Source organism: Podarcis liolepis (genome assembly GCF_965112155.1).
Source record: "Podarcis liolepis genome assembly, chromosome: 7".
Taxonomy (NCBI): domain Eukaryota; kingdom Metazoa; phylum Chordata; class Lepidosauria; order Squamata; family Lacertidae; genus Podarcis; species Podarcis liolepis.
Genome location: NC_139561.1, coordinates 29,286,933 through 29,300,075, shown reverse-complemented (window position 1 = coordinate 29,300,075; position 13,143 = coordinate 29,286,933). Strand labels below are relative to the sequence as shown.

General features: G+C 49.8%; 1 protein-coding gene across 10 annotated transcripts in view; it reads right to left on the bottom strand.

Annotated features, from left to right (window-relative positions):
* The window catches only part of PLEKHG5 (pleckstrin homology and RhoGEF domain containing G5), a gene marked incomplete at its 3' end in the record, with an annotated part of 100,343 nt that overhangs the window by 28,717 nt on the left and 58,483 nt on the right, over positions 1–13,143 (bottom strand). For 8 of the 10 annotated variants that reach the window (XM_083512894.1, XM_083512893.1, XM_083512892.1 and 5 more), the window contains 6 exons: positions 12,774–12,903; positions 11,668–11,770; positions 10,954–11,014; positions 10,611–10,702; positions 9,870–10,006; positions 9,547–9,710 (listed from right to left, as the gene is read on the bottom strand). In XM_083512894.1, coding sequence (XP_083369020.1) covers positions 9,547–9,710; positions 9,870–10,006; positions 10,611–10,702; positions 10,954–11,014; positions 11,668–11,770; positions 12,774–12,903 — 687 coding nt within the window. Of the gene's footprint in view, positions 1–1,056; positions 1,676–9,546; positions 9,711–9,869; positions 10,007–10,610; positions 10,703–10,953; positions 11,015–11,667; positions 11,771–12,773; positions 12,904–13,143 lie in introns of those variants that run through there. The other 2 variants (XM_083512891.1, XM_083512899.1) reach the window with 2 other exon arrangements.

Below are 13,143 nucleotides of genomic sequence, written 5' to 3'. Positions count from 1 at the left end.
TTCCTGGTATTGACTGAATTTCTAGCGCTCAGGGTAGACTGGCTAGTGACTGGCTCCAGCTGGAGCCCAAATTCGGTGCGTGGTTTCTAACTCTTGCAATTTCAAAGCAACCCTGAGACCCAAAAGCTCCTATTTTTATAGGCAGAGAGGATCTCTTTGAGGTGCATGCGCATGAAGAGGAGGAAAAAGATTCATGAACGATGGGAAATATGAAATTGACAGTTGCCCATCCTATCAGAGGAGCGGCCAGCACCACTAAGAACATAAGAAAAGCCTGCAGGAACAGGACAAAGGAGGCTCATTGGGCCTAGCATCTTCTTCTTGCAACAGCCAACCAGGTGGGGAACCTGCAAGCAGGACTTGAGCACAAGAGTACCCTCTCCCCTCTTGCTGCTTCCAGCAGCTGGCAAACAGCCTTTGACAGCCTTCTCCTCCATGTATTTGTCCAATCCTCTTTTAAAGCCATCTTAAAGGTAAAGGGACCCCTGACCATTAGGTCCAGTCATGACAGACTCTGGGGTTGCGGCGCTCATCTCTCTTTATTGGCCGAGGGAGCCAGCGTACAGCTTCCGGGTCATGTGTCCAGTATGACTAAGCCGCTTCTGGAGAAACCAGAGCAGCACACGGAAACGCCATTTACCTTCCTGCCGGAGCAGTACCTATTTATCTACTTGCACATTGATGTGCTTTTGAACTGCTAGGTTGGCAGGAGCAGGGACCAAGCAATGGGAGCTCACCCTGTCGCGGGGATTCGAACCGCCGACCTTCTGATCGGCAAGCCCTAGGGCTCTGTGGTTTAATCCACAGCGCCACCCAACAAACCATCTTAGCTGGTAGCAATTCCTGCCTCCTTCACCATACAGATAATTGCACCCAACATCAGGCTGCACCCGAACGCCCACAAGTTCTAGTGTTGAGAGAGGGAGAGAAAACTTTTCTCTTTCCGCATCCTCCACTTGAGAATCAGCTGCCCTGTTCCTTTCAGAACCACCCATCCTCCTCTCTCACTCCCAGCTGTTCCCTTGAGATCCCTCCTCTCTGCCCAGGACAACTCACACTCAGCCGCCGTTTCTCTTCAGTGCCAGGCCCATTCCCAGGTTCTGTTGGACCCCATCGCTGTCTTTTCAGGGAGTGTGCTTGCAAGCCGGGGCGCTCTTCCTCCTTGACGCCTGGGGCTCCTCCAGACCTCTCCGCTTCTTGACAAACTGCAGGATCAGCCAGCTGAGAATTATATATCTTGATCCTGGAGGCAACAAATCCTGGGGCCACAGCTGGCTGGCTGTCTCTCTGCGGCTCTCTGCCAGGGGGCTCATCAGGGAAACGGAAGAAGCGGATAAGATGGGAGGTCCTGGGTGGGCTGAGATGAGTGGGGACATTCCATGTGGTCCATCTGGGGCTCAGCATGTCCACAAGGCGAGGCTGCAAGGCTGTTGCTGCCTCTGAACCATGTCAGGCCAAGAGAGGATGGGGTGAGGGACCGAAGGAGCCCTTTCCCCCTGAGATCAGTTCCAGCTCTTCAATCCCAGCACAGAGCCCAAAGCAGGCAGCAGATCGGCTCCAAAGGTTTCCAAGTCCGGCTGGCCATGGAGTTAAACCACATCCTACTTGACAGGCTGCCCTAGACCACAAGCTGGATGGGGGTGAGGTTTCCAAGCACACCTCTGAGGCAGGCTGGCAGGCAGCTTGGCACAGCCGCACGCAGGAATCCAAAGATCAGGGAAGGAGCTATAGGGGCCGGGCCAGCCCAATAGACAGCTGGCAGGGCGGGGTGGCTGGATGGGGTTCAGAGTGCAAGAAGCAGCCACAAGCTGCTCTGTAAAAACCTGAGCACCACCACCCAGCCTCCCCCTGAAGCTTTGGGGAAAGAGGGTGTGCAGCAGGGAGGGTGTGGGTCCCAATTGGAACCCCTTCCCCTAATATACATTTGCTTACTGAGCAGGAGTGGGAGGAGCTGAAGTAGGGGAAACGTTTGAAACGGGAACAGATCTCCATATCATTGGAGGAAAGACAGGAGAGGCTTGCTTGTGGACTTTGTAGAGATATTTGGCTGCCCACTGTGGGAAGCTGGCACTGGGCTAGAGGGACATTTTGTTCCAATCCAACAGGACTTCCTTCATGTCCCTAAAGCGCAGCTTTAAGAACATTGAACGATGGCTACTAGACATGATAGCTAGATGGAACGTCTGTGTTCAGAGGCAGTCTACCTCAGAATTCCCAGGTTTGCAGAAGTAGCAAAAAATAAATAAGAAGCCTAAGGGGGTATACACCCCACCCCGAAAAAGCAGCCCTATGAGGATTGAGAGTCCTTAGAAGTCACAGAGTATTGAATATCAGTTGGAAAGGTAAAACAAACAAAAAAAGGGGGGGGAGAAAGATAGAAGTGTCCCGACTGAGTCTCTTGACAGTTTGTAGGATACAGCTGGCTGGCTGGCTAGCTGGCAGGCCAGAACCCTGAACTAAAGCAAAAGCCAGAGAGAGGAGTAAGCACTGCAACATTTTGTTGCAGAGCACACTTGTTCTCAAGTTTTCCCTATGCTCACTCAAAAGTGCCCAACACTTTAGTGGCATTGCCTTAGGGAAGGTGCTCCAATACCCTAAATCCTATGTTCTTATGATCCTGATTTGTTTGTTTGTTTATTAAGTTAAGCAATAGAATAGATTTAACTGAAACATAGCAGAACTTCAGACGCATGACTAAGCCTTTCTTGCTCCAGCAGACATTCCAAGGTTATGTTTGGATTTATGATAGGTTTTTTATAGTTGTTGCTGTTTTAACGTCCCAGTTCCTGTTTTTTTATGTACACTGCTTAGCAATGCAAATGATTAAGCGGTACAGATGTGTCCTAACGAGATAAAACAGATTGAGGGGTTGGGTGCTGTGCACCCTGTTTCGTGTGCGCACACACGCACAAACAGTGTGCTGCAAAATCAAGGCTAAGAAGATCCTTCCAGCACAGCATCCAGTTTCCAACAGCGGACAGCCAGAAAAGGTGTCCCCAGGAATCCCACAGGCAGGCATCTAGGAATACTATTGTTGCCTGCTGCAAAACACACACACACACACACACACACACACACACACACACACACATCCTCTTAGCTTCTGGTACTCAAAGGTACACACAGTAAGAATGCAGACCTTGTGCTTCCTCCCCATTCCTTCATCACTCTTCTGACTATAGCCAAGCAGAGAAGAAATGACATAAGAGTGGCTGGGGCAACCCAGTCAGATGGGGAGGGTTTAAAAAATAACATTATTATTATTATAGAATAGGACGTCCCTATTTTCATTGGAGAAACGTTGGATGGTATGGGTGTTTCTTGTGGGCTTCCCAACAGGGCACCTGGTTGGCCACTGTGACACTCAAAAGCCTCCTCCGCCACGGATTCATACAAATCCAGGATTCTGCTGAGGCACTATAAATCCTCCAATGGGGACTGGGTGATGACAGCCTTACATTTTTATGTATATAGGGAGATAGTGCTGAAGGTTCTTTTGCCCCAACAGTGGGGGACCTGGTTCCTGTATGCTTCTGAATGGCATTTGCCAGAAGCCACAAAAGGGAAAGTTGCTCTTGTGTTTGGGTCCTGCTTATTATCAGCATCATTATTATGTATACGAACATAAGACGAACCAGATGGATCATGCCACTGGCCCATCTTAGTCCAGCATCCTGTTCTCACAGTGGCCAACCAGTTGCTTCCACAGGGAACACACAAGCAGGATCCGAACACAGGAGCCTTCTCCACACACCTGTTCTGTTTCCAGCAACTGGTATTCACAAGCACTGCTGCCTCCAACTGTCATTATGGCTAGCAGCCATCAACAGCCGTCTCCTCAAAGAATTTGTCTAATCCATCTTGGTTGGTGGTCATCACTGCCACCTAGAATCATAGAGTTGGAAGAGACCACAAGGGCCATCGAGTCCAACCCCCTGCCAAGCAGGAAACACCTGTTGGAGTGAGTTCCACAGTTTAACAAACTATGTTTGTCTGTCCCAAACCTCCCAACATCCAGCTTCACTGAATGTCCGTGAGTTTTAGTGTTGGGGGTACGGACGTCTTTCGAGCCACTTTCCCCAGGCCACGCATAATTTTATAAACTTACTTGCCTTTTCTCTAAACAGTCCCTAATCCTACCACCTTTCCTCACCTGGGAGCTGCTCCATTCCTTCAATGTGTTATGGAAATTACAGGGGGGGCACATATTTAAAGTTGTTAAATGTTTCAAATATTATGCACAAATGTACCCTTTTGACTTGACAGCTCAGGGAAGTTACCTAGCTTTAAAAATCATATAAAATCAACTCCTTTGCCAGTTTCCTTCATCCCACCACCAATTTGCTTAATTGGCCAAGGACTTGGAAACCACTTGGTCTCTGCCATAATCCCTCAAGCAGGAGGTCACATACTCACAGAAAGGTATTCATAGGTGTCAATCGCTGGGCAAAGGCACTCCTCCGGACTTGCCCAGGTGGCAGACTATGCAAACCAAAGTTTTACTGTCCCTTTGTAGTAGGTGCTTAGAATCTATTTCCCAATACATATCCTGTATCCCCCTGTTGCCCCAACACATTCCTCCTATGTTAATCATGTATAACCCTCCCCTTTTCTGATGTAGCAATGATGTAGTGAAGATGCTTAATGAACTGTATGCTGGGATAAGATAGAAAGTTTTAAAAGTCCTTGTCACCTCATCCTCAGGGTTCAAGATTCCTCTTTGAACCTGTTGCGCAATAAACTTTGGTCTACAGATATTTGCTCCTGTTGGTGGCTGGACTCCTTCCTTTATTCTGCAGGGACCCAAGGGCAGGCGAGCTGGGTGAATGAGCAGATTTTCCGTAACAGATGGCTATTGCAGGAATGCAACACACAAAAACATCTCTCACCGACTTTGAGAAATCTCCTACAAAGCAAGAGCCACGCAGGCATTGGCCTGCTGGGTTTTCCCCGCTTGGGCCAAGCAGGTAAGATTTGGGAAAGGCATAGACTTCCGAGTAACACATTCAGAAATCAGAGCCGCACCGGCATGCAAATTTACATCCTTAACTAAAGAGCAACATATACAAAATGAGGTGGCGTAAGGAAACATTATTCAGAATGTTATCACAGGGTTGAAGTTTCTTCTCATTAATAGATTACTTTATGGCCTACCGATGCTGTGGCACAGATGGCTCTCAATATATTATTTCTGGACACTGGAGCAGCAGGCAAGAAAGGAAGTGGAACCATAGAATCACAGAATCATAGAGCTGGAAGGGACCTCAAAGGGTCCTTGGGGTGAAGGAATTGCAACTAAAGGATCCTTGGCAGGTGGGCAGCAAACTTCTCTTTTAAAGATTTCCAATGAACTTCCTGAGGTCATCCGTGGCACTCTCAAATGGCTCTTACCCTCAGAAAGCTTCTCCTAACATTTAGTCGGAATCTCTTTCCTTGCCATTTGAATCCATTGGTTCAGTTCCTCCCCTCTGGAGAGGTAGAAAACAAGCTTGCTCCATCTTCTGTGTGACAAGCCTTCAGACAGTTGAAGATGACCAGCAAGTGCATGATGGGTTTGGAACAGAACCATTTATTTTAATGTGCATCTGCCCCATTTTATGTAACGTGGGAGGGCTTATTTTTACAACAAAAGGGGCAATGAGGAGGGGGCAGAAATTCTTCCCCAACTATGGTTCACACTCAATTCTTCCCTTTCCCAGGACTGCCATGGAGTCAGTGTTTGAGAATGGCTATCTGCCATCTCTGTTCTTCTTTCACTGTTAATTTTTAAGCTGGTTTTATGGCAGGATATAACTGTATTTAATTGTTATTCTTTTTTCCCCCTGAGCCTCCTTGGGTGGCTGCAGAGTAGAAGGATGTAAGGGGGGGAGAGAGAGAGAGCAGAAAGGATATACAGCCAGTTTGGTGTAGTGCCTAGAGTGTCAGACTTGGATCTGGGAGACCAGGGTTCAAATCTCCACTCAGCCAGGAAGCTCAGTAGGTGATACTGGGCAACTCATTGCCTCTCAGCCCAACCTACCTCACAGGGTTGTTGTGGAGATTCAGTAAGGAGGGCTGAACAATGTGTGCCCTTGGAGAAAAAAATGGGATATAAATCAAATAAATAAATAAAACCTATGGATAGACTTAGAAGCAATGCGGTTTGGGTGGTGAGAGAAGGATCTTCAGTCCTTTCCTGTTGGGGGACATTTTTCCTGGTTTGTTTGTTAGTTTGCTTGTTTTAAACCAGAGCGCACCACCTCCCCATTTAATATGGGATGGGGCAAACCTAGGCTTCAGGTAGCAAACGCTGCACCCATCTGGGGCTCTGGTGGCACCTAGGCGCAGGGCTTGAGACACAAGGCTTCTCTGCTGCCTTAAAATCTAATCAAGATCAGCCGCATGACGTGATAATCTGGAGTCTGGTGAGCTCCCTGCGTAGCAAAGGCTCTGATCCCATTAGCACTCATTAAGAGACAGTTGCTTGCCTTGACTACCTGCTGTTACAAATAAACACCCTGCACACACACCCAACACTTGCTTTAAGCTCCTCTGCAGTTCTGCCTGCCATTAGACCCATCTGCACGTACTGTGGCTCTCTCCCTGCCCTCTGCCCTGCTTGTCGGAAAGGGTACCAGCCAGTGGAGGAGCAAGCCGACTGGGTGCCCAGGTGGAGCGGGGGGCGGGGCCAGCGGCACGTGGGGGCTGCAGGGGCAGGGCCAGCCACCTGTGGGGCTCCGAGGAGTCTGCCTGCCTCCTCCCCCTCAACTGCCCTACAGCTGAGATGGGGGCAGCAGGCGGACCTTTTCGGCAGCAGAGCCTGCGTGTGCCCAAGCCACCACGTCACTCCCAGGAGAGACGCGGGGGTCGGGCGCACTGCAGCCCCATGGTGAGTGCCGCCCAGGATCTGTCACCCACCTTAGTGGTGGCACCCAGGGCAGAGCACACCCCTGTCGCTCCGCCCCTTGTACCAGCCACCACAGCAAGCCAGGAGGGATGCTGAGTGACCAGAGAAGCCCCCTCCTCTGGCTCACATCCTCTGCCAGTGGCGTAGAGTGGAGGAGTGATAGAGGCAGTTGTCCCAGGCACAAAATTGGTTAGGGCTGCAAAATTTGAACACACAGTGCTGCCTCAATACAGCTGTGAGCTTTCATCACTGGGCTCCACTGAAAACAGCTTCTCCATGTGAACCAGGAAGCGACCTCTCCAGATAACAGAATGGTTCTTCTTATCTCCATGGGTGATACAGTTGAATGCACATGTGGACTCTGTCCATTTTCCTCCCTCCCACCAGCACCACCCTCCGCACGGCCCTGGGCGCTGGCAATCCATGCTACACCACTGTCCTCTGCAAAGGAGGACCCCTCTCTCAGATGCCAAGCAAGCAACAGACAAGTGGATATGGGATGATGCAGCCGTGTAGGGAACCCCAGCCTTAATATTTCCACCCAGACATTGCTGGATGAGAACCTAAGAGGGACCATTGATGGGAATGGGCTGGTTTGGACTGCCACAAAGCAGACAGGTTACAATGAGGGTGAACTAACTAATTACAACCAAATAATAAGGGGAAAGGCTATTGAGGAAGTGAGAAGGGGGTGAAGGCTATTGATGGCAACTAGCCATGACTGATAAGCTGCGCCTTCGCAGTCGGAGGCAGAAATGCTTCTGAATACCAGTTTCTGGAAGCCGTAAGAAAGGAAGAGGGCTGTTGAGCTCAGATCCTGATTGCATGCTTACCAGCAGAGACATCTGGTTGGCCACTGTGAAAACAGGGTGCTAGACAAGATGGATCATAGGCCTGATCCAGCAGGCTCTTCTTAAGTCCTAACAAATACAGGAACCACAGCAAGGGGGTGAATCAGCCAAGTCCCTCCACGTGCGCACTGAGGCACCCCAGAAACATACTGGGAAAGTTCAGCTCAGCTGACATTTGAAGGCGACCCTCCGCAATCAACACTTCCTGAAGCGCTACTCAAAGCGAAACACAGCCACCCTTTGAAATTTACACTTCTCCAAATTTCATGGCGCTCCAAATGACCCATATTATGTGTCAGGAGCAGGTGCGTTGAAAAGCAGCGTACAGAACTGTATTACGTTAGGGGAAACGGCTTGCACAAATATATCCATTTTGACAGATCCATCCACTCCTCCCAAGGAGCAGAGCCACGCCTAGAGTCTTGCTCCAACGCCGCATGAGGCACGGAAGGCGATCTGTCACGCTGAGTGACACAAGACTCTCTCGTGCAAAACAGACAAAGGCTCAGACATGCACGAGAGGATGGCATGCCTCGTGTCTGCTTCCTTGCCCGGACATCCCTGACACATCTGGGCACGGACGGCAAACAACTCGTTTCCTCCTGACACAAGCCGGACCGCCCCTCTGCTATGCTGTGCCGTCAACACAAACACACAAATCTCAGCAGCGTCAGGCTGCCAAAGGAAGCAAGAAGTATGGGAAGGCTGAAAACAGGACCTGGGCAGCAGTAGTGAAGCCAGGCACCTCTTGCTATGTCTTTACTTGGTATCTCGATTTGCAGACTGCCCTCCATCACTGAGAATGATCCCAGGGCCAAGAGCAGCCTCTGGTCCATGGGAATGGTGTTGCGCCTCCAGCCCTGCAATGGTGCTTACCAGATTTTTTTTTTGGGGGGGTGTGCACTAGCCAAAGCACCAGACTAGCTACTGGAATGCGCCCGAAAAGGCCTAACCTAACTGCTGCCCCCCTACTGCCCTGTTGGGAGGGTGGCAGTGCAAGACCATTACTCCTGCCCAGGGTCAGTTTCCAGAATATCATAAAACCAAAATGTACATTTGTCAGAAATTGCTTTTGGGAACTCCTTGCTGGGTACAGCCAGGTGCCTTTGCTGTACCTGAGGCAGCAGGCAGCACACAGATCACAGAGTCACAGTCTTCCCTGCAACAGGGAGATGGATTGCATTTCTACTTAAATTATAGTGATCATTTCTAAATTTGCATCTAGGCATATGTGTATAGATTCATAAGAAATCAATTGTTTAGTGTGGCTTTCATGATGTGCTTAACTATCTTTTTCTTTTTTTTAATGAGTTCCCTACTTTTGATTGTTTACATCCTTGGCATCGCTCCTAGGTTTCGTTGATTTCAATTGATGTTCTTCTTGTTTGCACCTTTTTTTAGTTTTTTATTTATACTTTTCAAATTTATACATTTCATTAGTTTTACAATCAATTTCACATTTCAAAATTTGACTTCCTTCCCCTTCTTTCTGCAGTTCCTTAAATTTTATTTTTCAATATCTTTGGCCTATCCAAATTCATTTGACTTGCTCAATTATCTACTGTAAATATATACTGTTATAAGACTGCAGGTTATCTGGTTTGCACTTTTGACTCTGCATTGCTATTGATAAACAAATTCTTGCTGACAAACGAACAAGAAACCTTGCTTGGTTTTATATTGCTCAGGTTTTTGCCTTAGCACAAACATTATGAGATGGAGCAGCGCAAATTGCAGACCCACAGGCTTCCTTGATCTCAAGGGCAGGGTCCCTACTCCTGTCCACCCCATCCCTTTTCCCCTACTCACCAGGATGTCGCTGCTCTCCCTCCGAAGCGACAACTGCTCCAGGCGGTCAAGAGAGGGGGTGCTGGGGAAGGACGGTCCGGTGCCCGCAGGACGGAGGATAGGCAAACTCAGCGACTTGAAGTCCTTCACCGCCTGCTCCACTTTGAGTTCATCCCCAGGTTTGGCTGCAATGCAGAAGAGGAGGCCATGGGACAGGTCTGGAGGGCAATTCTGGACAGAATGGTCCCTCTCATACTGCCAAAGAGGCTTTCCCAACCTAGAGCCCTCTGGATGGGTTGGACGGCATCTCCCATCAGCCTCAGGAGAGACACGCAGCAGCCTACCTTTCACACGAAGGTAATGTCCTCCAAACCGGTAGGCCTCAAAGTTGAGTGAGAGGGGCGTGTTGGACTGGTCCAGGTAAATGTCCACTTTAGACAGGTCGATTCCCTTCCTCTCAAAAACCGGCAGCAGCACTTCACTGGGTTTTAAAAGAAAAGAGAGAGAACCAGTAAGTGGCGCTGCCTGTTAATCGATGTGTTGGAACTAGCTTGGGCTCAGAATGCCTGGAAGGCCGTAGCTCCCAATGCAAACCTGCCTGGGCACTAAGATCATTGGGTCAGCACCTTCTCTTGGTCCCATCAACACTAGAGGCACAGCCAGCAGTGAGATGAGAAAGTGCCTTTTTTGTGGTGGCTCCTAAATTGTGGGATTCCCTCCTCAAAGAGGGCGGACTGGCTCCCTCCTTGTTATCCTTCTGCTGACAGGCTACAAAGACCTTCCTGTTCAGATAGGTGTGACCTTGGGGCCAGTTACTCACTCTCAGCCTAACCTACCTTTGTTTTCCCACACCCATTTCCAAGCAGAGCGGTCAGAACTTCAGCAACAGAACTAGTCAGGCCTTTGCGCTCTGAACATCAGGTGTTGGGAGCAGGTTAGGATCCTGCGCTGAACTGATGGGCTCAGGATTGCTGGAGCTGTTTCCAGATGAGGCCTTGGACCCACAGCTTTCCTAGGCTCCCAAAAACGAGTGAAGCCCCCACCCAGCTTGCACCCCAGGCTAAGCTGCTCTCTGGCCTCCTTACCCCAGGGACTTCTTCTTCATGGCTGGCACGATCTCCGTCTCAATGTCCACGTTCAGATCAAACTTCAAGGTGAAGCATTCCTTGCTAGGGTCCTGCGGGAGAAACGCAGAAGCATGTCGGCCAGAATTCAAAACAGTTGCCAGGCCTCTGTCCCCCTCCAATTTCTTAGCACATGGAGGAGGACCACCAGGGCACATTCCCACCCCTCCTGCCCTCTGTAGGGCATCCAAATAGGCCTCTGTGACTTCTAGGGTTCTGCGCAGGATGAGGCCAGACCCAGTTCCCAGGGTTTCGGAGTGAAAGCAAGGTGCAGTCATGGAATGAGCGCAAGTGGCCTCCTTACGTCAGTGTGCCTCCTGCGAGCTTTCTTCTTTGGCAGCTTCAAGGCTGAGCTCTTCCTGTCCCTGAAACAGACCAGCCAGCAGACAGAAAGAAGTTAGAAGGTCCCCCTCATATTGCCCCACAACAGCAAGGAAAGGCAGGCACAACTTTCCCCTCTGATGCAGGAAACGTTCTGCCCCACCAGCTCCTGTACGGTTTATTAACGCCTTTGCAGAATTCCTATCAAGCTGACCGACGTGTCGAGTGGGGGTGTGCAGCTCCCAGTGGATTGTACCAGGGTTTTTTGTTTTTTTGTTCAAAGTAGATTTTCAAATGGCACAAATTCCCCACCAGACACCCCCCACTAAGAAAGCCAAATGAAATTGCAAGCGCCTTCTGTTTCAACTTTTAAAACGCCTGCTGGAATAGTTTTTGTTCAGTCCAGCAATTGAGATGCGCAATTCCACAACAGTTAACTGATTTCTGATTTCAACTTTTTAAGTATGATTTTTATGATGTGGGGTTTTGTTTTGGTTTTTTGTATAATTGTAAATTGCCCTGCTATTCCCCCCCCCCCTTTTAAAATGAATCGCTAGCGGTATGTATGCGTGTAAAATAGTGCACCAGGAAAAAGGCTAGACTGGACCCTTCCTCCCTGAGACACTAGTTTTCTAAGTGAGGGGAGCTCTCCTGATGTGAGCGCCTCCTGGGCCGGCCAGCCCTCCCCTCCACTCACCCTTTCCCATCAATCAGCCCTTCATCCTCCTCCTCAACATCTGAAGCAGGGCTGGTGCGTGGTGGGCACGACCGTGTGGAGACGTTCCGGGCCAGGATAGAACCTAGAAGGGAGAAAAGCTCTGAAGACATAGCCCATGAAGGATCCAGCCCTCACTGTGTTGCCCGCGGGGGGCAGAGGGGAGCCCACTGAAGAGCATACCAGCTAAGCTGTTTGGAAAGAGATCATAGAATTGCAGAGTTGGAAGGTTACCTCCCCCAGGTCATCCCTAATAATAATAATAATAATAATAATAATAATAATAATAATAATTTATTATTTATACCCTGCCCATCTGGCTGAGTTTCCCCAGCCACTCTGGGCAGCTCCCAATCAAGTGTTAAAAACAATACAGCATTAAATATTAAAAACTTCCCTAAACAGGGCTGCCTTCAGGTGTCTTTTAAAGATAAGATAGCTGCTTATTTCCCTCACATCTGAAGGGATGGTATTCCACAGGGTGGGTGCCACTACTGAGAAGGCCTGGTTCCCTGTAACCTCACTTCTCGCAATGAGGGAACCGCCAGAAGACCTTCGGCACTGGATCTCAGTGTCCGGGCTGAACGAGGGGGATGGAGACGCTCCTTCAGGTATACAGGACCGAGGCCGTTTAGGGCTTTAAAGGTCAGCACCAACACTTTGAATTGTGCTCGGAAACGTACTGGGAGCCAATGCAGGACTGGTGTTATGTAGTCCCGGCGGCCAATCCCAGTCACCAGTCTAGCTGCTGCATTCTGGATTAATTGCAGTTTCTGGGTCATCTTCAAAGGTAGCCTCACATAGAGCGCATTGCAGTAGTCCAAGCGGGAGATAACTAGAGCATGCACTACTCTGGCGAGACAGTCTGCGGGCAGGTAGGGTCTCAGCCTGCATACCAACTGGAGCTGGTAGACAGCTGCCCTGGACACAGAATTAACCTGTGCCTCCATGGACAGGAATCACTGCTAAAGAATCCCTGACAGGTGGCCATCCAACCTCTGTCTAGGAACTTCAGACAAGCCCTGTGAAAAGGAGGCCGTGCCAAGTTGTCCTTGACCCAGCCGCGTGACTTGGGCTTTTCCCCTCACCTTGCGGCGGCAGGTCAAAGCGGATGTGCCCGTCAAAATGCATGGCACCGTGGAAGCGTCCGTCACACGCTTCACACAAGTGGAGGGGGCTGTTGTGGTTCAGCTGCTGGCACTCGGCGTGGTGGCATACCTGGCAGAGGGAGAGGGAGGGAGGGGAGAGAGAAACAGCAAGGTCAAGCCGGGGGCTAATTCCAGGACCAAGGGGAGAGGCATCTCCTAGATGCAGGGTTTGGATTTCCAACATCCATCACCTGCAGGCATGTTGGCAGCAGAGCTAACGTGCCAGCGGTGATGTGAGCCAGAGTCCACAGCTGATTCCCTGCTCACTCTTTAAGGGCACCTTGCCCTCCCTTGACTGATGCTGCAAAAA